The sequence below is a fragment of the Schistocerca nitens genome, chromosome 4 (genome assembly GCF_023898315.1).
Source record: "Schistocerca nitens isolate TAMUIC-IGC-003100 chromosome 4, iqSchNite1.1, whole genome shotgun sequence".
Taxonomy (NCBI): Eukaryota; Metazoa; Arthropoda; class Insecta; order Orthoptera; family Acrididae; genus Schistocerca; species Schistocerca nitens.
In genome coordinates, this window is record NC_064617.1 from 595,645,735 (window position 1) to 595,670,794 (window position 25,060).

The 25,060-nt window shown below is 37.9% G+C and overlaps 1 protein-coding gene across 3 annotated transcripts in view; it reads right to left on the reverse strand.

The window, feature by feature from the left end:
- The window catches only part of LOC126253347 (cholinephosphotransferase 1), a 160,385-nt gene that overhangs the window by 95,460 nt on the left and 39,865 nt on the right, over positions 1 to 25,060 (reverse strand). For 2 of the 3 annotated variants that reach the window (XM_049954616.1, XM_049954615.1), the window contains 2 exons: positions 18,286 to 18,417; positions 750 to 908 (listed from right to left, as the gene is read on the reverse strand). In XM_049954616.1, coding sequence (XP_049810573.1) covers positions 750 to 908; positions 18,286 to 18,417 — 291 coding nt within the window. The remainder of the gene's footprint in view (positions 1 to 749; positions 909 to 18,285; positions 18,418 to 25,060) is intronic. The other variant, XM_049954617.1, reaches the window with a different exon arrangement.

A 25,060-nucleotide genomic window follows, 5' to 3' on the forward strand; every position in this document is an offset into this window, starting at 1 on the left:
TGGTCCTATTGGAAGTGGCATGTCCTCGTCTTCCTCTAACCTTTGAACAGACTTGCACAGGCAGTTATGAGGAGACCTACACTTTAATGTAGACTCTGACCACTGGGCAACTTAGCATTTTTCATATTAGCAAATCACTGCCAGAAGTGAAAGAATCAATAAGTGATACATAATCCTAAAACCAAGTGATGATTCAATCTTTGAGCTTTGAGTTTTGCACCAAGACACTTACCCAGTGACTACCTAACCACATGTTGTGGAATCAAGGAACAGATTTTGTGCTAAGAGTCCATGTCCATGTTTTTTTCCTTGGCTTTTGTTTTTCTTCCACGGAAGCTTTGGTATAGTTCTACATCATTTTGCAGTGAACAAAATACATATTAACAGAGTACGATAACACAGGTGTAAATAGACTAAATGCTTCCTGATTAAAAGAACCAGGTACATTATTCTTAATGGAGACACACTACCAGAAAGAAAAGAGAAATCCTTTGTGCCTCAAGAAATGATTGGGTCAAGCCTATTCTACTATCCCACCTGATCTGAAATCCATTATTCAATCAATTCATCATTATTTTTATTAGTCTGGGACTATTACCAAATTGGGTTAAGTTGAAGAGTGTCCCCCACGCCCTAGGTACCTGGGTAATTGAGAGAGAGAGAGAGAGAGAGAGAGAGAGAGAGAGAGAGAGAGACTTTCAGAAATGCAGAACATAATTATGTTAAAAAGAGAAAATTAAATAACTTACCACTAATCTGTTTGTCACTTTCGCTGCCACCATACCAAATGCAAGTATATACAGTGCTGGATGTTGCTCATATACATTTTCTGCACTCTTCCTGTATATGATATATGCAGGTAGAATTACAAGGCTAAAAGGTATGACTGGTGATAGTACACTTGTGCCCTGTATAAAGAGTAGAATTAAGATTATTAGCTGGAAGTATCACACAATCCACAAAGGTTTAAAAACTCGGAGACTACATAATTATAACTGATAGTCTATGCTCTACATAATGGGAAAATGAACAGATTACGTCTACTTATTAATATTTTGCAAGTGAAATTTGGAAGAAAAATTCTTTTTATGAAGTGAAAATTTGCATTACTTGTTCAATTGTAAACAGTTCCAAACACATTACTTTTAATGGTATATGTACAAGAAATTAAGAAAAAAATGTTATTTGTCCCCTTATATTTTGATTTAGTTTCTTATTGCAAGTGAAGGGAACCAATATATCATGTATACAAGTGTTGGAAACATTACATTGGTAACGTCACAATTACTGTAAAAATGGAACTGCAATGAATACTATACTGGCTAAACAAAAAATAAATTGATTTTTTTTCATGTAAGGAACATTTAATCCAGTATACTATTTAAAAAAAGAAAATCAAGAATCTAACATGTTTGTTATCTTTCAATTGTTGCCAAAATGAATCTTCCTACTTCTTAACCAGTGAAAAGCATATAGAAAGAAGCACCAACTTGCATGAAAAGCAGAAGCATATTCCATTAGTGGCTGTAACCAAAGCTGGGTTTAGTCGTATCTTACTGTTACTTTGGAGGGGGGGAAGTAAGTCACAAACATTAAATTCTACAATGCTGTCTATAATTGAATGAATTTTCTGTACTGGCTGAAAATGGGAAGACATACTTTGTATGTCCCAAGCACATCATGCACAACCACATTTACAACTAAAGCATCAAGCATGCATGGTCCTATCACAACTAAATTTGATTTGGTTTGGTTTGGAAGGATATATTTTTTTAATAATATTTGGCCTCCTGTCAAAATATTTTTATTTTATACTTGTTGTTAATGCATTTCGGAGTTACAAGTCCATTTTCCAAGGACTGCATGGAGATAATGAGTGTTACATCTGCTTCAATTTTTTACATAACATGATCAGAACAACAAAGTTGTTAAATTTTACGAGAAAACAGTCAAAAGTGGAATTAACCCTGGCAATACCAACTTTAAGCCCACATTCTATACATACTATAATCTAATCACATTCTTTACATTGTAAAATGAAGAATTTTAATTTTTAATGAATTATTCTACATGATTCTATATATGTTTTAAATTTTTTAGTTAAACTTAATCCAAAAATTTGTCTAATGAGGTGGTCATTACGTTCTCCCAGTTGTAAATGCAACTTTGCACAACGAATGTCTTATTCAATTAATAATAGTGCTGTGGTAATATAAAGCATCTAGACATCAAATGTGTGTGTGTGCATAGCAACAATTGTTTTAACTATGAAAGGGGTATTCTTGGACAGAAAATCAAGCTGAACTTCGGTGCTACGGAAACTCATGGAGCTACAGGTAGATGTTATTTGTGTACCAGTGAAAGCCGGTCAAAAGCAGAAAAGTATAACAAAGTGGACCAAATAATAACAACCTGCAACAACTGTAAGAGATGCACATGAAGTAAACAGCGGGAGTTATATGTTCGAAGTGTGAATTTGTTCCAAAGAACATGATGAATGTTCTGAGAAACAATATTATGTACACTATTTGAATTTTAACTCAAATGTTTGCTATGTTTTTGATTTGTAGTAAAGTTTTCTTCAAGGGTTCTATTACAACTTTTACTACTCATTTAAAAAGATACTGTTTACGTTGGCTAAACATACTTAAATGTCTCTGTAAGTGGAAAAAATAAGTTTCTGAAGACTATACTAAAAGATGTTTTCAAGTTCTGAACCCCATTTATGCATCATTACCTCTAAAAGTACATTAATAAAACTGAACAACAATTAATAAAATTTAATTTCATTTGTGTTCATAAGGTACCATCCCTGGAGCTGACAGAAAGGGTTACATAATCATTCTACTTCATTTTCATTGGCCTGGGAAAGTATGATGATGTCATCTACATATCAAAAATAAAATTATTCGGCTAACTAAGACATGATTTGAACAAAGAGTCAGGTTTTCTAAATGATAAATATAAATGACAGCCAAGAAACCAGAGAGACTTGACTCCACAGCTACACAATGTGGTTGTTGATAAAATTGAAAATAACTGTGGACTGGAAATGGGACATGCTGAAACGGTTATACGTCAAAATGTAATAAGACAGAAAAACCACAGCAGATTTAAATTACAAAACATTTATTACTATTATTATTATTTACATTTTATGGCCTTCATTGGACCACTCTAGCCAACTTTATACAAAGAATTTTTCAGTTTCCTGTCAGCCCAGTACTTCTTCATTCTCTCAGATCTCATCCTTCTTTCTTCATCAGAAATCACCCTTCCTATTATCTGTTTGTTGACTCTTGTTTGCAGTCTGGTTTGTGTGTCTTTGAGTTAACTGAATTTGTCAGTTTTGTTTCTTGGGTCTTCCAATGTAATCTGTAGCTCATCCATATCTTCCTTGATTTCTGTTATCCACTTAATGTTGCACTTACTATTAAACAATTTTTCTATTATTCTCCTGATGATCCTGTTCTCTGGTGTTCTGATTAGATGTCTGAAAAATGAAATATGTTTCTTCCTGATCGTACTCATTACTGATTCTATTTCCTTGTAGACTGTTTCATTTGTAGCTACTCTCCAGTGTCCATCTTTCTGGTAAGATTTGTTGATGCACATTCTGATGATTATTCTCTCTATTTTGAGTATTTTGTCTATTTGTGCAGTGGCAGTTGTTTTGAAGACGGTTTCACTTGCGTACATTATTTCTGGTTGATTAACTGTTTTGTAGTGTTTTAATTTTGTTGCTATTGACAGGCCCTTTTTGTTGTAAGTGTTCTTGGTGATATATTGTGCTCTAGTCAATTTGTTTATTCTGTTATGCCATGCTGGGTTTTCACTGAGGTTGTATGTTATGATTTCTTTCAGATATTTAAATTTATCTACAATATTGATTTCTTGGTTTCCAATGGCAATTTTGTTTATGAGTGGTGGGTCAGTTAACATGAGGATTGTTTTTTCAAAGGATATTGCAAGGCCAATTTTCTGTGCTATTTCCTGTAGTGAGATAACTTCTTGTTTGGTTTCTTGAGTACTTTTGGACAAGAGAGCAAGGTCATCAGCAAATACTAGACAATTTAAACTTATGTTGTCTTTGGATCTTCCAATTTGGATGTTCTTTGGGTAAGTCTTGTACCATTCCCTCATTATGTATTATAAAGCACAGTTGAACAGTAGAGGTGCCAAGCAATTTCCTTGTCTTAAACCTGTTTTTATGATGAATGGCTCAGAGAGTTCCCCCCTGAACTTGACTTTTGATACAATGCTGGTTAAGGTGAGTTGTATCAATTTGATTAATTTTGTATGCAGCCCAAAATTTCTTAATATTTTTAACATTGAAGGTCTATGGATACAGTCATATGCTTTTTTCAGAAGTCCACAAAGGTTATTACAAGAGTTTATTTAGTTTCTTGTAATATGCTATGGCTAATTTTAAAGTGATGATCTGCCCTGCACAGTTTCTCCAAGGTCTGAAGCCTCCTTGGTATTCACCTAATTCTTCCTCTAGTTGCTCTTTGATCCTCTTGTATAGAATTTTGGAGAAAATCTTGTATGTGCAGTCTAAGAGAGAGACACATCTGTAATTATCTGGGTTGCTTTTATCTCCTTTTTTGTGGAGTGGGTGGATTATGGCTGTGGTCCAATGTTCGGGAAACTTTTCTGTTATCCAGATTTTTGTTAGGACTGTGTGTAAGGGTCTTTCAACTGTATCACTGGCATATTTCCACATTTCTGCAAAAACTTGGTCTTCTCTGCATGCCTTATAATTTTTCACCTCTCTGAGTGCCATTTCCACCTCTTGGATTGTTGGAGGATTTATGAGATCATTTTATTTAAGGGAATGCAAATTTTGACCGTTTCACATAATTTATAATGCCTAACAGATGTTACAGAAGTTAGTAAGTCTACAGCTAAAAGAACATGTAAAAACAGAAATTTAGGTAAAGATATAAGTGTGATGCTTCATTTCCATGGAATGTGCACAGCATCACCTCACTCATTTCTGAGTACTAATGAGAATACAGTATTGATGTGAATGACACAACAAAAAACAAAATTCTCTGTTTCATTTCAAGAATATCAACCATGGCTAATAGGTCTTCTTTTTGCTGCACTTAATTTGTTGGCCAATGGAATGCGAGGAACATTTCTTAGGACAGTAAGGTCGTGCAGTTTTGTCTCCAAAATTACAAAACATTTTATTTTATTTGCTGTGCAATACGCTGTTAAATTCTAATGATTTCATCTTATATAACAATGTGATGGTTATTTCTGAGGAACAGCTGTCCCTTTTTTCTTTGATGCATCTTTCCTTGAATGCTGAACTGAGTATTGTTCTTTATGTTTTTAATCTTTTCTTTCCATCATTAAGCACTGGACATAAAAGATTCATCTCAAAAATAAATGAAATAAAAATACTACTGCTTTTGCTTGTAGACAATGGAAGTGAGAAAAAGTTATAATCTGTACCACTGCAACCAGACATGGTGACCAGGTTCAGCATTCCTCATGTTACGACAAAGGAACTTACTCACTGTTATGTACAGTGAAGGTATTTTGAGGCAGGGGAAAGAAACGAAAGTATCAAATTTTGAGACTTCCTGCATTTCCCATTTCCTGTCTTCAATTATGTTTCAACACAAGTTCTATGAGGTCCATAAACTCTTTACTTCTGAGGCTTAAATTATTTAAATTTTTGTTAATGATTTCTAATTTTGGCTTAACTGGGACACTGACATACAAATTTACAATATCAAAGTACGCTAGTGTAGCTCTACTGGGTACCTGAAAGTCCTCAAATGGCTGAGTAAATTCTCTGTTGTTCTTTACAGGGCTGCTGCTTTCACTGGTGTACTATGCCTTCTTTAGGGTGTTTAACAGGTTCCTGATAACTGGAATGCTGGGCTCTTTCTACAATTTACAACTAATCTAATGGAGATATCATATCTATGCACTATCAGTTGGGCTCTTAAAACTGGTACTTGTGGATTCAGCATGATTATGTCCATAGATTCTTGCTCAGTGAATAGGAAAGTGCCGTTCTTCGCTGATTCTTTGCCCTATTTTTGGGAGGAATCTTTCTTAATTTTCCAGATGATTTTTTTCGAGGAAAAAAATGGCTTGTGTTTTTTTGTACATAGTCACTTACCTTCATTATAACAGTGACATAGTCTTTATTGGCGTTAACAGCTATGGCCCTATTTTCTTTCAACTTTTGACTGGTATTACTCTCTATATAGAGGGTCTATACAAGGGTGATGTTCTTGAGGACAATATTATAGAAATGGAAGAGAATGTAGATGAAGATGAAATAGGAGATATGATACTGTGTGAAAAGCTTGACAGAGCACTGAAAGACCTAAGTCAAAACAAGGCCCCGGGAGTAGACAACATTCCATTGGAACTACTGGCAGCCTTGGAAAAGCCAGGCCTAACAAAACTCTACCATCTGGTGAGCAAGATGTATGAAACAGGCGAAATACCCACAGACTTCAAGAAGAATATAATAAATCCAATCCCAAAGAAAGCAGATGTTGACAGTTGTGAAAATTACTAAACAATCAGTATAATAAACCGTGGCTGCAAAATACTAACACGAATTCTTTACAGACGAATGAAAAAACTGGTAGAAGCTGACCTCGGGGAAGATCAGTTTGGATTCTGTAGAAATGCTGGAACACGTGAGGCAATACTGAACCTACGACTTATCTTAGAAAATAGATTAAGGAAAGGCAAATCTACGTTTCTATCATTTGTCGACTTAGAAAAAGCTTTTGACAATGTTGACTGGAATACTCTCTTTCAAATTCTGACGGTGGCAGGGGCACAATACAGGGAGCGAAAGGCTATTTACAATTTGTACAGAAACCAGAGGGCAGTTATAAGAGTCGAGGGGCACGAAAGAGAAGCAGTGGTTGGGAAGTGAGTGAGACAGAGTTTTAGCCTATCCCCGATGTTATTCAATCTGTATATTGAGCAAGCAGTAAAGGAAACAAAAGAAAAATTTGGAGTTGGAATTAAAAACCATGGAGAAGAAATAAAAACTTTGAAGTTCGCCGATGACATTGTAATTATGTCAGAGACAGCATAGGACCTGGAAGAGCAGCTGAACGGAATGGACTGTGTCTTGAAAGGAGGATATAAGATGAACATCAACAAAAGCAAAACGAGAATAATGGAATGTAGTCGAATTAAATCGGGTGATGCTGCACGAATTAGATTAAGAAATGAGACGCTTAAAGTAGTAAATGGGTTTTGCTATTTGGGGAGCAAAATAACTGATCATGGTCGAAGTAGAGAGGATATAAAATGTAGACTGGCAATGGCAAGGAAAGCATTTCTGAAGAAGAGAAATTTGTTAACATCGAGTTTAGTTTTAAGCGTCAGGAAGTCGTTTCTGAAAGTATTTGTATGGAGTGTAGCCATGTATGGAAGTGAAACATGGACGATAAATAGTTTAGACAAGAAGAGAATAGAAGCTTTCGAAATGTGGTGCTACAGAAGAATGCTGAAGATTAGATGGGTAGATCACATAACTAATGAGGAGGTATTGAATACAATTGGAGAGAAGAGAAATTTGTGGCACAACTTGACTAGAAGAAGGGATCGGTTGGTAGGGCATACTCTGAGGCATCAAGGGATCACCAATTTAGTATTGGAGGGTAGCGTGGAGGGTAAACATCGTAGCGGGAGACCAAGAGATGAATACACTAAGCAGATTCAGAAGGCTGTAGGTTGCAGTAGGTACTGGGAGATGAAGAACCTTGCACAGGATAGAGTAGCATGGAGAGCTGCATCAAATCAGTCTCTGGACTGAAGACCACAACAACAACATTACTCTCTAGATGAGATACACTGTTGCCTTTGGTCTTCTTCCAGTGCTTTCTTCAGAGCTAAGTTGGCCTTGTGAGTCACTATTATCCGTTTTGTGGAGTGTTTACTCCAAATTTTGCAGCTTGTTTTTTGGTCTAACTAATGCCTTATGTTTTGATTGAGGCCTTTCTCAAACAGCTTTCATTCTTCTCAAAGTCAATGACTGTTGTGTTGATGGCTGGAGACAAACTTAAATGTGGGTGGTTTTTCAAGCACTGTTGAAGGATTTTTTGTGTGTTTCAAGTTTCAACGGATTTTTGAGATGGATTTCTTCTATTTTTTTTCATTTCTTTGTCACTTTATCATTAGTGATGTTCATATTTGATCTTATGTGCAAATATGCGTAGTTGCAGTTGTTGTCTGTCACACACACACACACACACACACACACACACTTAAACCATACACAGAAAAAAAAACACCTGCATCTAGAACTATTTAACAATATACAACAACTTCCTCCATCCCACTACACAAAAACTAGCAGCACAGGGTGGTGACCTTCTCAATGGCTCACCATGATCTTGGCGATAATAATCGAACAAAATGCTGCTAATAATGGATAAGTAGCATCTGCAATCATCTACATCGACATGATTAGTCTGCAATTCACAATTAAAGAGCCTGGCAGAGGGTTTGTTGAACAACCTTCAACCAAATTCTCTACCATTCCAATCTTCAACAGCATGCAGGAAAAACGAACACTTAAAATCTTTCCATGTGAGCTCTGATTCTTATTTTAATTATGATGATCATTTCCCCCTATGTAGGTGGGCACGAACAAAATATTTTCACACTTGCAGGAGAAAATTTGTTATTGAAATTTCATGAGAAGATCCTGCTACAGCAAAAATGTGTCTTAATTTTAATGATTGTCATCCCAATTTGCCTATTGCATCCACATGACACACAATCCCCTACTTCGCAATAATACCAAATGAGCTGCCATTCTTTGGGCTTTTTCAACATCCTCCTTCAATCCTATCTGATGCAGCTACCCAACTGTGCAACAAAACATATGGGCAAGAGTAGAGTAGGCAGTCTCTTTAGTAGAACTGCTGCATTTTTTAAGTGTTCTGCCAATAAACCACAGTCTTTGTTTCACTTTTACATCCCCTCCATAATAACATAGAAAAGAAAGTAAACAGAAATGAACCAACACACTTGTTACCAAAAGACAATAAACCACAAAATATTTCAGAACTTTTAACAGAACTGCTAAACTTTTCAAAAGATTTGGTATTAAAATAAGCTATTACACATACAATAAAGTAACACAATTTCTAACTCACAGTTACAACAAACTTTATGTACATAAGCAACAACATCACAAGCCCAAACTATCTCAGCTGTTACATATGTGATTTATTGGTCCTGAACAGTAGACTAAACCTGAAGAAACTGCAAAAGATAGGGATTTAAGGAGATGGGAACTCGATAAAGTGAAAGAACCAGAGGTTGTACAGTGTTTCAGAGAGAAGATAAGTGTGTGTGTGTGAGAGCGGGGGGGGGGGGGGGGGGGAGATATAGTAGAAGAAGAATGGACAGCTTTGAGAGATGATATAGTGAAGGCAGCAGAGGATCAAGTAAAAAGATTTTTGCTAGTAGAAATCGTTGGGTAACAGAAGATGAATTTAATTGCTGAAAGGAGGAAATATAAAAATGCAGTCAATGAAGCAAGCAAAAACAAATACAAACGTCTCAAAAACAAGATCAACAGGAAGTGCAAAATGGCTAAGCAGGGATGGCTAGAGGACAAATGTACGGATGTAGAGGCATTTATCACTATTGCTGAAATGTAAGTGCATATGTGGAAGTTTTTCAGTAATGCAGATGATATACTTTATGCAGTCAAACACAGGTAATATGTTACACAATACTTGATATTCATTATTAATCTCACTTGTGGCAGTTTTTCTTGCAAAGCTAGTAGCTGTATCATTCTGTTCTGTTAGGAAAAACCTGAAGTAATTGTAACACACGTTATGTCTATTAAGTCCTTGAAGAATGAAGTTGTAGCTCCTAAAGTCGCAGGACAATAATTATAAAAGAAAAGTACTCAAGACTGAATACTATTAGTACAATATATCCCTAACCTACAAGTTACTGTTGTGATAATGTCTATTAATAACAAAACATTTAAGGGCCCAAAAATCTCACATCATAGCTTCACTCCAGGAGAGGACCAAAACGTAGCTGCATTGTATTGACTTCAGTCATTTCACATAAATCCCACAAACTAACAAAATTTCATCTCCTCTAGAGTAAGAGGTATTTCAACATTAAACTTAACTTACTGGAATAAATTTAACTAAAGCCACCACATACTAACTTTCAGCAGAACCTCACATATTCTATCATGACTTGTAGGAACATTAAACAGTAATGCAGCATTAGTTATCCTGTGTTATTACTTTCAGAAGACCAATTACCTTATGTTATAAAGGTAAAAGATGGAAGCCACAATTTTGTGAAAAAAAATGTTGAATGGCATAAATATAACAAATACCAACGGTTTTTTTTTTTTTTTTTTTAAAGAAAGCATATTTTCAGTACTCATGTTCTATTTCATGCAGCACCAAAAGATAGGTAAAATTCACTGCTATTTCATCTTTATAATGATACCTAACTACTGTCTTTGTGACATAAATATCAATCTAACTACTAGGGAAAAATTTAATTAAATGCAGTTACTTTGTCAAACAATGGGGGAATAACAATACTGAAAGGACAGATTGCTACTCACCGCACACACACAGTAGGTGTGAAGTCACAGACAGGTACAATGAAAAATAATGCTAGAAATGTTCAGCTTTACTTTAGGATTACGTCCACACACACACACACACACACACACACACACACACACACACACACAGCTGATGACAGTTGTAGTCTAAAGCTGAACATTTGAACATTTCTAGCATTCTTTTTTATTGTGCCTTTCTGTGAGTCAATGCCTTCTCTGTGAGGTGACTAAGAATCTATACTTTAAATATTGTTGCAAGATACTTTGTGACATAGTACGGAATGTCAAACTACCCCACTTCAATTCTCCCAATATCTGAAGTAATACAGTCTATCTATACAGACTTTGTGTTTGCTACAACGAAGCAAGTAACACAATAGCAAAACTTCTAACATGACAATCCCTCTATTAAACAAAATTAGCTGTTCCAGCTACTCTGGTGTCATAAGAAGGCCTTATATGAGCAGGGAGTAATCTCTTTAGCTACACCTAGTACTGTTTCTGTCAACATTGTAAATAGTTAACTCCCAGGACTTAAATACCCACTTAACAGATAAACTAACCTTAAGAGAGAATAAATTTGGTGACAGTTCTAGGGCCTGCACTGAATTTGAAGATGACTTTTTCTAATTACCTGATTGATTATGAAACCTTAAGAATATAATAACATGAGGGATATAATCACACTGGCTTCAAACTGAACTAATATAAAGTTCTCATGTTTCCAGCATAGCTACATTGTCAGGGAAGCACGATATTGCAACTAGATTAGCTTCCATCTTCATCAGAAGAAATTGAGAATATCTTTTTGACATGTCATACCTTTCAGAAGGAAGGTAGGCAGGCAGGTAGGTAGGTAGATAAGTAGGTTGGGTGGTAGGTAGGAAGGAAAATTCCAAGTTTAACATTATATCAGTGTCACAGTCATTATCAACACAGCATAAGCTTGGATTGAGGAAAGTCAGAAAGGCAACTGACTGAGCACTTACAATGGAACCATCCAAGCGTTCACTTTAAGTGCTTCAAGAGAATCATGAAAAACCTAAATTTGGGTGGACAGACAGGGATGTGAACAGTCATCCTGCTAAATAGAAGTCCAGTGTCTTACCAGTGAGCCACATCACTAAAATGTCTTTCTTTGGGATTCATAGCCTGATGGTTCACATAATCATGCAGCAATCTGGCTATAAAATCACAGATCCTGTTGTCATGTTTACGAGGTCTGTTCAAAAAATTCTGGAACATTCATAATTTCACGCAAATGATGAACTGGAGTGAAATGCGGTTTGCTTCCCTCCACACACCTGTGTTTAATGTGTAACTGTCAGTGTTGTATGTCTGTTAGTTATTGTTCAGTGCTGTATTGAGTAGAACATTGTGTCTCACAATTTGTGAATTTCGAGATCGCAAAGTTAGAGGAGCAACATGTCTGCATTACATTTGGCGTGAAACTCAAGAAAACCTTTACAGTGAAACACCAAATGATGCAGGAAGCCTAAGGTGATGAGTGCTTAAGCTGTACTGATATTGCAAATGGTTCACACGGTTTAAAAATGGCCAGATGGAAGTTAAAGATGACCTTCGTTCAGGACACGCTTTGATGCCAACCAATGAACCTCATGTCACGAACGTCAATGAACTTGTGTGTGCCAATAGAAGACTTGACTGTTCAAGAGATTGCAGAAGAATGTAATATTTCAGTCGGATCATGTCATGAAATCCTGACACAGCACCTTGGAATACACTGTGTTGCCGCCAAGTTTGTCCCACAGCCCATGAATCAGGACCAGAAAGACCTTTGCCTCGCAATCTGTGAAGAACTTTCGATCGTGCAAACGAGAACAAGATGTTCCTTAAGAGACTCATAACTGGTGATCATATGTGGATCTATGGTTATGATGTTGAGACCAAGGTTCAATCTTCACAATACGTCGGGAAAGGTTCTCCAAGACCGAAAAAAGTTCTTCAGGTCAAGTCAAATGTCAAAGCCATGCAGATAGTTTTCTCTGACTTTGAAGGATTAGTTAATGATGAATTTGTGCCACAGGGACAAGCCATTAATCGACTGTACTATCGGGACATGTTGCGATGCCTGTGAGAAAATGTGAGAAGGAAACGGCCTGAAACACAGTGAGACAATTCATGGCTCTTGCATCACAATAACACACCAACACAGTCATCCTTGTTGGCATGTGACTATAGCACAAAAGACAAAATCACTGTGCTGCCTTATCCTCTGTACTCTCCAGACCTGGTCCCTGCAGACTTTTTTTATTTTCAAAGTTGAAAACCCCGTTGAAAGGACAAAGATTTGCAATGCAATGAAAAAAAAAAAAAAAAAAAAAAAAAAAAAAAAATAATAATAATAATGAAGATGGTGCTTCCTGCAATCCAGGCTGCTTTCATATGTGGAAACTGCAATGGGAGCGGTGTATCAATTGTGGAGGATAGTATTTCAAAGGAGACCACGCACAACAAGTAAAAGGTATGCACAGAAAAATGTTGTCAGCAAAGTTCCAGAATTTTTTGAACAGACCTCTTAATACTGCTCACAAAGTACTCCCTTCAGCAACTAAAAGAGTCAATAATTAAGCAATTCAAAATGTCCAGCAGGAACAGTTTGTATTTAACATTAGCATACTAGGCTTTCCCGAGGTTGAGAATGAGCATAAGCAGATGGGAGCTATGACATATCACAAGTAGCACAGATGAGACAAAAAAGGCCAATCAAAGGAAAATTTAATAAGGACATAGTTAAAAGAAGTGTAGCAAGAAGCATGACAAAGAAAAATTTGGGAGGAAGTACTGTTGATTCAAGATGGGCACATGAAGTGAGAGCAACGTGTATTGGTGGACTAGCATGCACATATAACATATGAAAAAATCTCAGGTCTGTGGAGGAATCCAGTTAGGAATATTTTACAAATAATACTATTTTTTGCTGCTGTATCTATTAAATATGTAAATATAGCAAAACAAAAGACTGTTACACATCTGTCATGTGTATATTCATTAACAGTTTTACTGCTGACCAATGTCAGTCATACTGAGATGACAGGCTTATGGGGAAAAAACAGATCAGTGCCATGAGGGACATCATTTTAAGTTTGGTTGAGCAATAAGTTCAACAATGGAATATGGTAAAAGAAGCAAGGGTTTAAAACATTCTGGGATTCTGCACTGATTCTACATCACAAAAGGCAGAATTGCAATCTTCTCTTGCATGTATGACAATGATTATAATTATGATACCAAATTTAATCAAAGAAAATAAATAGTTAGTTAACAGAATGTTCTTTGGTCTCATGTAACAATGCAGAAGAAAGAACAGTATTAGATAAATTTCATTAGTAAGAAGACCATACAATCTATTATGAAACAAAGTAAAATAAATTGTAAATAGGAAGTAAGACCGAACAAGACACAATACGACCAGAGACAGGAAAATTTCGCGAAAATGAGAACACTAAAAACAACATGAAACTGGCATTTTTAGTGTAATAACACAAAATCTGCAATTTCTATGGAACAACATGGAATTTGTCATTTTAATGCGAAAAAATATTATAAATCTGAGGACTACAGTTCACTAATAGTCATAACTAATAATTATTGAACACTGATATTGCATTCTGCCTTCTTGTTCTCAATGCAGACATTCATGTGTAACCTTAAAATTACATTTCATTTCCCATGTAATGAACTATGACATGGCATCAAAAATAGAAGCAAAATTGGTAAAAAGTAAAACTGAATTTGGCAAAAAAATAACACCAAATTTTGCCATAAAATAAAACGAAGACTAAAGGACACTTTATTCTATTACTGATGCTTAACAACAATGTGGTAAATAGGTCACAGGTTTGGTACTTATTTTATCGCTACAAAAAGTTGTTCTTCATATCACTACAACTACTGGGGAGTATGAGTAAGAAAAGGAGTAATACTGAGACTCTGAGAAAAAACGGAACTCTTAATTCACTGTGATGATCCTACACTGTGGCAACAGGAACTCTGTGGCAACAGGAACTAAAAATTCACAAGTCAACAAAGGGTCAACATTACAACACCAATGAAAATTCCACCTCTACCACTCTGGCCTGTGATAGCACATACACCAACATTCCATATAGTGAGAGGAAAAACTGCATACTGAAAATAATATAATTTCAGAGATTTAGAATGGAAACAGTAAGTGAGCACTATACACATGCATAAGATAATTTCGAAATGTTTCCATATCAGTGAAACTACAGCCAGTGTGTGTAGCCAGTAATAGGCCACTTACAGAAAATTGTTACATAAAACTAGTGAGAGTAAAAAGACCGATGACACTAGCGCAGATGAGAGTACTGAAATATAAGTTTCTGACAAAATCCTTGTTACAGCCATGCATTTACATACTTGCTGCACACTGTTGTATTTGTGAAGATGTGTCTCAATGTTATCAGCTTTGATTATAGATAAAACTGCAGAGTTGGTGGGGCCACCCTGCATGTCATACACTGCTGGGACACTGCAGCTAATGGAACAGCATATTATTATTAGGCACAATATTCTGAGAAATGAAATACAGAACTGAAATGATCAGCACAGCCAAAGCACTGACATCAATATTCAATGCAGGTTTTAAATTTGTTACAGCAAGAAGAAAACTATTGTAAAAAGCTTGACAAACCAACTTACGGCTAAAGTACAGTCACTCGTTCCACAACCATATGCTATTATGGTTACCACTCGAGAATGAGATAATGCTGCAGCCATGAGAATTGCCACAGACATTGGAACCAACCAAAGTTCCATATTTATCCAAGGAAGCTGTATTGCAATCAAAATTATTCATCACATTTATCAGACAGCTCCTCAATGCAGCAAATAAGAGGCATTAATGAGAGGCAAATCAGACCAGTGGAGCTAACATCCAGCTGCATCAGAACTATGTCGAATAAGAGTTCCAAGAATCAACAATCACAAAATAATTAAGGTACTGATAAACTGAAATCATTTTGCATTAACAGAAACGTTGCAAGTAAACATAATTTTGGGAAAAGTAAAATCTGCTTCATCCTGCAACCTGTTGCAGTCTAGGAAATGAAGAATGAAATAAACAAGATTATTGAAATGGATCAAAACCATTAAGCAGCAAATTTTTTTATAATTAACAATAATGCAATATGAAACATGAAATGGAGACAAAAGACATTCACTTGTTCGGTACAGGTAAGATGACATGTAAAACATCACAAATAAATAGTTACTACCTGTTTAGAACGAATTGATGTAAATTTACATGATGATTTGAAGTTTCTTTTTGTTTTAGTTTCATGTGGTTCATGCTAGTGCACGTAGTCACCAATGCAAAACATGCCAAAAATAAATATGTAAATTTACTACTGCCAAGCCTAGCATAACCAGCAGTTGTTAGGTAGCATTAACTTTAGAGTTTAACTGATGGACCTGTGTGTAAACACTGACTGGTATCTACTTAAGCAACCGCCCCAGATCTTCTATGAGAATGAATTATCCACTGGCAAAACAAAATTTATTGTACATCAGTGTTAAAAATGTAATATCAAAGACTTCACAACTCCTTTACCTATTGAGCACCGTGACACACAAATTTTGAGTTCTCGGTGAAATCCTGCTCTAAAAATGAGTTTGAGAGCCAAACTGAGTTTAAACACCGATTTGTATAGGTGCTTTAGCCGGACCAATTAGCCATGTGATCTAACGCACTGCTTTCCGGGCGGGAAGGCATGAAGGCCCCGGCACGAATCCGCCCAGCGGATTAGTGTCGAGGTCCAGTGTGCCGGCCAATCTGTGGATGGTTTTTAAGGCGGTTTTCCATCTGCCTTGGCAACTGCGGGCTGGTTCCCCTTATTCCACCTCAGATACACTATGTCGGCAATTGCTGTGCAAACACTTTCTCCACGTAACCATAATTACTCTACCAAACAAACGTTGGGGTTACACTCATCTGGTGTGAGACACACCCGGGTGAGGGGGTCCACTGGGGGCCAAACCGTACAATAAGCCTGAGTTTAGTGTGGGGCAGCAGTGGGGTGAGTGGACTGCTGTAGCCTGTGGGGTTGTGAGCCACTGAGGGCTAGGGCGGGGGTGAAGCCTCTTCGTCGTTTCTAGGTCCCCAGTTCAATAAACCCAGTTCAATAAAATAAGTGCTTTGTTAACAATCTTCACTATTCCCTCCTTCTCCCTTTCATATTTCGTCCCGATATTGTCACTGTTCATCTCACTTCACTGTCTTCCTTTAATCTCTTGAAAACACTTGAATATTTCATACTGATAAGATTTTATGAATGCTATTATAAGCCAGTTTGACTACATTTTTAACCTGTCTTCAATAGTGTTACTTCTATTTATCTTTGTTGTCCGACCCATAATTAGACGGCTGCTTCAGAATAATGTACCCTGACAAGTCTGGTCTCCACAACACATTCAAAATTATCTTCTTCTTTTTCCTCTTCATCTTCATCATCATCACACTAATATTATTTGTCAACATACAAAATGGAAACGGTAAGGTCTCCAATTTGGAGCAAGTAATCTAAGACATGCACTATTATTTTTCCACAATCCATACCGTACTTTCTAACTTTCTCTTTCTAACTTTCTCTATATTTAGATAATGACCACAGACCCTTATAAGCAGCAAAAAGGGTTTAGTGATTATACATGGTTCACACAGAAGCTCTGCACTTTCAGCTTTTACAGCTATTTGTCAATAAATGGCATTGAATGTAATAAAATGTAGTAGTGTAGTTACATGTGGTTATATTACCACATAAACAACTGTCAAATTTTTAAATTTGTTGAAAAAATGGTTCAAATGGCTCTGAGCACTATTGGACTTAACTTCTGAGGTCAACAGTCCCATAGAACTTAGAACTACTTAAACCTAACTAACCTAAGGACATCACACACACCCATGCCCGAGGCAGGATTTGAACCTGTGACCGTAGCGGTCGCGCGGCTCCAGACTGTAGTGCCTAGAACCGCTCGGCCACTCCGGCCGGCTAAATTTGTTGATTTCGAATTATAAAATATTGGTCAGCTCTTCCCCAGAATGGTGTTCAACTTAATATCTGGAAGTTTTGTTTCGTAACAACATCCAAATGACGTTGCAATGAAGAGCCCCTTTTCTAATAATCATTTCACTCATCTATTAGACCATAAGGTTGAGCAAATCAAATGTATTAATCTTTCAAATTCCCATAAAACATTTCCTTAATTCAACTGCTCTTTCCTAAAACCATTAAAACTTTTTATGTCAAATCACTTAACATTATTACTCCACAGTATTATAATGATGTAAAGCCCTAAATTAAATGTAAATAATGACAGAGGTTACATGTGCACTTTCTTTTAATAGTTCTTATGTGGTTGTACGTAACTTGTCACTTTATATTAAAGGTCTATTGTTTAATCCACAACATTATTTGAATAAGGTGTGTAAGCACAATTAGCACCATGTAAGAGTCACACAGCTGTGTGCACCAACCCAAACATAATATAATCATTACAATGGTCATTTTCTGTAATAAGACATGAACAAAGAAAAAAAAAGTGAGAGACAGGAGGAACACAAGCTGCAGACAACATGGAAGTGTTCACAATACAAGCAACCAATAAATATTTGCTGAACTTACAGCAACTGTTGAGCCGTTTTTTCCAACTCCCCCCTTTTGAAAGACAAGGAAGAACTGTGTGAAAAGATGCAAGTAGCCACAAAAAAATGCAGCACTTACAAAGTGACACACTCTTCCCCCTGTCCAAGGAATCTAATGAAAGAAAATATGAAACTGATAAGACTTTCATTTTTGTTTTGTTGTTGTTTTATGATGTTGGTTCTGAAAAACAAGTAATGTTAGTAAATGAAAAGTATAGAATACAGCCAAACACCAGTGAGATACCTATGAAGAAAGCAGGTTAAGAATAATTAAGTACAATGATTTTTCATAATTTAAAGCCAAAAACTGCTGCTACCACATATTACCACCAGCTGCTGAATCATGGAACAGAGTTCATAGTAAAATGCTGCATTCTTTTAACACCACACAATAAACAATGAGTACGTACACACACACACACACACACACACACACACACACACACACACACACACACACACACTTCATTTTTATTTTCAAATTATTAGAAACCCTCACAACAATTAATGGCATACTTAATTCTGCAGGTGATTTCAACTCTCAAATAAAAAATCAGAAATACAACATGATCACCATACTACCCCTGCAAGTAATCTCGCATCACATAATCAAGTATGGACTACCTTACAAATACAAGACTTCTTAAATTACTAGCACTTATATTTAATGATTCTTTTTAAGCATAACAACATGCCATGATTAATGCCAGTAGAAAATGAGCACTGACACTGTTAGATGAACATGAAGACTAAATAAGTAATGGTTTCATTGAAGCAATGACATCATAGTTTGAAAAAGGGATACCATAAAGAATCTCCAACACTGCTGCTGCCTGGAGATGAAAATCTAATGCTTAAAGTTTTAAAAATCAGTAGGTGGAAGGGGGAAGAGAGAGAGAGGGAGGGAGGGAGAGGGTGAGGGTGAGAGATAGAGGGGTGAGGGTGGAGAGAGGGTGAGAGTGGGAGGGTGGAGAAAGGGTGAGGGTGGAGAGAGGGTGAGGGTGGGAGGGTGGAGAGAGGGTGAGGGTGGGAGGGTGGAGAGAGGGTGAGGGTGGGAGGGTGGAGAGAGGGTGAGGGTGGGAGGGTGGAGAGAGGGTGAGGGTGGGAGGGTGGAGAGAGGGTGAGGGTGGGAGGGTGGAGAGAGGGTGAGGGTGGGAGGGTGGAGAGAGGGTGAGGGTGGGAGGGTGGAGAGAGGGTGAGGGTGGAGAGAGGGTGAGGGTGGAGAGAGGGTGAGGGTGGGAGGGTAGAGAGAGGGTGAGGGTGGAGAGAGGGTGAGGGTGGGAGGGTGGAGAGAGGGTGAGGGTGGGAGGGTGGAGAGAGGGTGAGGGTGGGAGGGTGGAGAGAGGGTGAGGGTGGAGAGAGGGTGAGGGTGGAGAGAGGGTGAGGGTGGGAGGGTGGAGAGAGAGAGAGAGAGAGAGAGAGAGAGAGAGAGACTATAGCTTCAAAAAGGTTTCTCTGAAAACTAGCAAAGTTCTAAGTCATATTTGTGTGCTTTTCGAAAACTCAATGCCCGTACTATTTGGAGCGTTGTTTGCTTTACTCCACAAATTATTTACTTTCAAACAGGAAAGTATTTTCTTTATCTCTTAATGGGTCAACGTAAAACCATAAATCATACTTAACTCTTCTAATTTTTAAAAAAATTTTCCTTTTGGTCTGCACCCAAGATGCTGGAATATAAAATGACCATGGGTAGAGTCTATGACATTGTTGAACAGCATAGCAATAATGATATTCAGGGTTGTCATATGATACAGCTTTTATAACATGTCAACGACAAACGATGACAAGCACCACCAAAGTCATCTGGTCAGGAGCATGGGGGAGGCACAAAGAACACGAAGAATCAGGAACTATATAACATGGTAGCAGCATGGTGAGTCAGCAGTTTATTGCCAAGGCACTGGCACCTTCAAATTCATAAAGAAGAAATGATATTATGAGAAGGAAAGTTGCTGCTTGCCATATAGCGGAGATGCTGAGTTACAGATAGGCACAACAAAAAGAATTTCTCCTTTAAAGCTTTCAGCCAATGGCCTTTGTCAATAATACACACACACACACACACACACACACACACACACACACACACACACACTCATGCGAATGTAACTCTCACAACTTTTTGTTGTGCCTATCTGCGACTCAGCATCTCCGCTATGTGGTGAGTAGCAACTTTCCTTCTCATAATGTTGTCACATTCCATCCTGGATTTTCCATTGTTTGATTAAAGTAGAAATGAATTATTTTATGACACAGTGTTTCTATCATGTGGTAGTCCCCTTTCCAAGGTAAACAATTCCATTATGAAATTGTTTCTGAAGAAGTATAATGTAAAGGCTGTTCCTAAGTAAGAGTACTTCAGTCCTTATCACAAGAAAAAAAACTGTCAAAAATCAGATAAGAAGCAGCTCATGAATCAGTGTACAGATCACACACTTTAACTTGGCTACTGAGTGGAGAATACTATGAGCAGAAGCTTTTAGTCGGCTCTTAAGAGCATTGGCTATTGGTATAAACCTTGCCTCCTCCTCCAAAAGAAGCCAGCTTACAAAAGAAAAACACATTTAATGTGTTAATCCACCACTAAAGGGCCAGATACAGCCTCCTCGTATCACACCAAATATGAATCAGCACAATATTCGCAACGGCTACTTATTGCAATGGTGCAAAATACTGTTAAGACAGCTAAGATTAGCACCAACTGTACACATTCTGGAGTGGTACAAAGTAAGCCGATTTGCACCAACCAGAGATGGGCCTAGTTCAAGTGTGTGAGCTCTACTTTATTCTAGATGAAATCACTATGTGCAGAACAGACACATACGGAATATTTCAATGGGATCTCTGGAGAGCAAGTGAAATCTATGCTTCTGTTGACGTTCTTTGTTGAGAAAACAGACAATGATGTTTTGTGATGTGGGCTGATGGAAGTAAAATATGAACGACTATAGCTGATGCTTAGAGGTCAAAGCTTCTTATACGGCAATTCCATTTTCCTATCTGATATCTAGGTTTTACAGTTTAAAACACATGACTACACATTTCTACGAGTTTGTGAAGCATTAAAAGAGGAATACTCATACATGAACAAATTTGTATCTTTCATTAAAAAAAAATCTTTGGAATAATCTCTGTCAACGATACAGAAGTTCATACTAATTTACTACCTCTGCCCATCATCACTACGTGGGATATTTGGTCGAAAACAACAATACTTATCTAATAAATTTTAGGCTATATGAATATTTTTTTCGATTTTTCGGAATGATTTTTCAGCTATATGAAATGATACACAACTATAAGTAAACAAAACCTGCAAGATGTAAAAATGTATGTGGACACTACTTCCTGAAAACAATCATAAGAAAACTGGAGGTCGAAGTAACACAGTGAATCTTTTGACAGATGTGAAGGATGCACATCAAGGTATCTGGAAACAGAAGCTCGAGCAAAGCTTAGTCCAAACTATCAAACAATGGAAACTCCAGATAGGAATATCATTAATGCAGAAAAAAGACAGATTGCTACTTACCATAAAGAAGATGCGTTAAGTTGCAGACAGGCACAATTAAATGAAACTTACTTAAAGCTTTCAGCCACAGCCTTCATCAGTAAAAGAGACACACACACACACACACACACACACACACACACACACACACACATGCAAGCACGCCTCATGCACACACGACTGCCGACTCCAGCATATCAGCATTCCGACCTGAGATGCTGGAGTTGAAGGTGTGCCTAAGGTGTGCTTGCTTGTATGTACGAATGGTGTGTGTCCCTCTCTTTTACTGATGAAGGTTGTGACTGAATGCTTTATGTAGGTGACTTAATTGTGCATACCTGCAACGCAATGTGTCTTCTTTACGGTAAGTAGTAATCTGTCTCTTCCTACATTGTTCATAACCCCAACTATGATGATGAGGACATGGCAACGAACAAGAATGTATGGATATATGAAAGATAATTTGCTTGAGAATGAGTAATAGTACTAGTGCTATGCTGCTGCACACAATCATGTCATTTAAATAGTGATGTATAACATGATTATTGAAAGAATAGTTGCTATGCTGAATCGCAGATTGGCACAATAAGGAAGACTGTCAGAAAGTGAGGTGAGCTTTCAGCCCACAAGGCCTTGTCGAAATTACACCCCCCCCCCCCCCCCCCCACACACACACACACCAGCACAGTGTTTGGCAGCTGAAGTCAGAATGCAAGTAGCAGCGCATGATGGGAGAAGCAAGCGAATGGTGGAGATCAGGAGGAGTCTGGGGCGGGGGAGGGATAGCAGGATAGGGGTAGGGGACAGTTAAGTGCTGCTGCACTGTGGAAAGTTAACTGGGAGCAATTTGGGGGGCAGTGGGTGTGGATTAAGGTTGGATGGAGCAGTGAACTGAGTCAGGCAGGGTTCAACATTGATCTTTGGTTGAGTCTGATTGGTAGGGTGCACCCCTCCCACAGTGGTATTCCACCTACCACCGAACCTACACAATATCCTTGTCCATCATTATACAATCCCTGCTCCCAATCCCTTTCCTCATGGTGTGTGTGTGTGTGTGTGTGTGTGTGTGTGTGTGTGCGTGCGTGCGTGTTCAATTTTGGCAAAGGCCTTGTTGGCCAAAGCTCCCTTTCTGACAGTCTTTTTGTTGTGCCTATCTGCAACTCAACATCTCTACTATACAGTGAGTTGCCACTATCCTTTTCATAATATTGTTCCATTCCATCCTGGATTTTCCACTGTTTGATTATGTGTAATATAATTATGTAATGATGTGCTGCAAAGTGAGAACATGCTAAATCAATTGTAGAGGCAAACTGGTGTAGCCTTGAGCAGTGCTGCTGAAGTGTCTAGGTTCCAAAATAAGGTCCAATTGAAGAAAGATATGGAAGAAATTATAGAGGTGTGCTGCTAGGTTGTGTAAGTAACTAGGTGGTTCAAAGAACATATAGTCTGGGAGACGAGTCTTTGGTATTGACAGCTCGGTAGCGTCTTTCCGTTGCCTAGCGACCGCAGGCAGGCAGCCAATGACGGCCTGACTTTGAGCGGGTAGCAAGGGCCACGTTGCCGCTCTGAAACCCGGTCGCGCGCACTTATGAAACTTACCAGTGTCTCGCGTGCAGGCGGTGCGGTCGTTCGTCGTTTGTCTGAAGTTGATTTCGCAGTTTATTTCGTTTTTGTTGTTTTTAATGTTTCTTTGTTTATGTTTCGTTGTAAACAATGTCTAGTGCGGCGGGTAGTACCAGCCCAACACAAGAAGTGAAACGGAGGAAGAAAAGTGTGCTACACACCCAGGCCCGTGAATTCGTGTGCTCTGTGAGGGATTACTTTGAGAAAGAAAAGGACAAAGGTGGGCCCTTAATTCCTGTTGTTCAGGTTGTGAAGAGAACTGCAGCAGCATTGAAAATAAGTAGGAACACTGTTGTAAAGATAGGGAAAGAACAGTATAGTGTAGATTGTGATGAGAGTGGCACAACAAAGCTGCACACACCAGGAAAGAAGCGACCGAGAAATAAGCAGGTGACAGCTTTGGACGATTTTCAGAAAGACGCTATTCGTCGTCATATATACAGCTATTATAAGAGAAGGGAACATCCCACTCTATCTAAATTACTGGTGTTGCTTCAGAAAGACGATCTTTTTAAAGGGAGCAAATTTTCATTGCGTACAGTGTTGAAAGACATAGGCTTCAGCTATTCACTGTTTAACGGACGCAAAATATTAATGGAAAGGACAGATGTAGTTGCATGGCGGTGCAGATTTCTGCGCAGGATCATGTGTGTGGAATTCGAAAGTATAGTGTGGTTAGATGAAACTTGGGTCAATGCCAGCCATTCTTTACGTAGAGGCTGGAATGATGGAACGCCCGAGGGGACAATGGCAGTGCCTGTTGGCAAAGGAGGGCGTATTATTGTCTTACATGCAGGAACATCAAAAGATTTTGTGCCAAACTGCTTGAAAATGTTTCGGTCAAAAAAGACGGGAGATTACCATGAAGAAATTTCAAGAATGGTTCGAGACATCGCTTATGACGAATCTGACAAGTCCATCAGTGATTGTTATGGACAATGCGCCTTATCATTCCGTTGTTCACGATACGGCACCAACCTTGGCAACAAAAAAAGACGATATCATTCAGTGGTTGAAACAGCGAAAAGTAGATTTCAGAGAAGATTTAAGGAAGGCGGAACTGCTCGAAATTGTGGCACAAAAGAAACCCCAATTTCCAACATATGTAATTGACGAGATTGCTAAAAGGCACGGGCATGAAATCGTTCGGCTTCCTCCATACCACTGTCACTTCAATGCAATTGAAGGAGTGTGGGCGCAGATAAAAAATTACATTGCTGCAAACAATAAAAAATTCACGATCTCTGAAGTGGAAACTCTCCTTCCAGCAGCTATCAATAAAGTGACAAGCGAGACGTGGGCTAAAATTGTAAACAGCACTGTAAGTACCATCAGAGAGGCGGCCAAAACCGATGGGGTTGTGGAAGAATGCATCGAAAATTTAATTATACATCTGGGAGGGAGCAGTGATAGTTCGAGTAGTGCTGAGGAAGACAATGTCAAATCAGATTCTGACAGTGATGTGAGTGGTGTTTTTTCATTACAGTAACTACAACGTATTCAGGAATGTAAGGAGGGAGTTTGCTATCGATCTACAAACAGATCATCATATTGTGAGTACTTTCTTCAGACTATAACTCTTAATGCACTGACCAATTTTTCTGTAGCTTGTAGT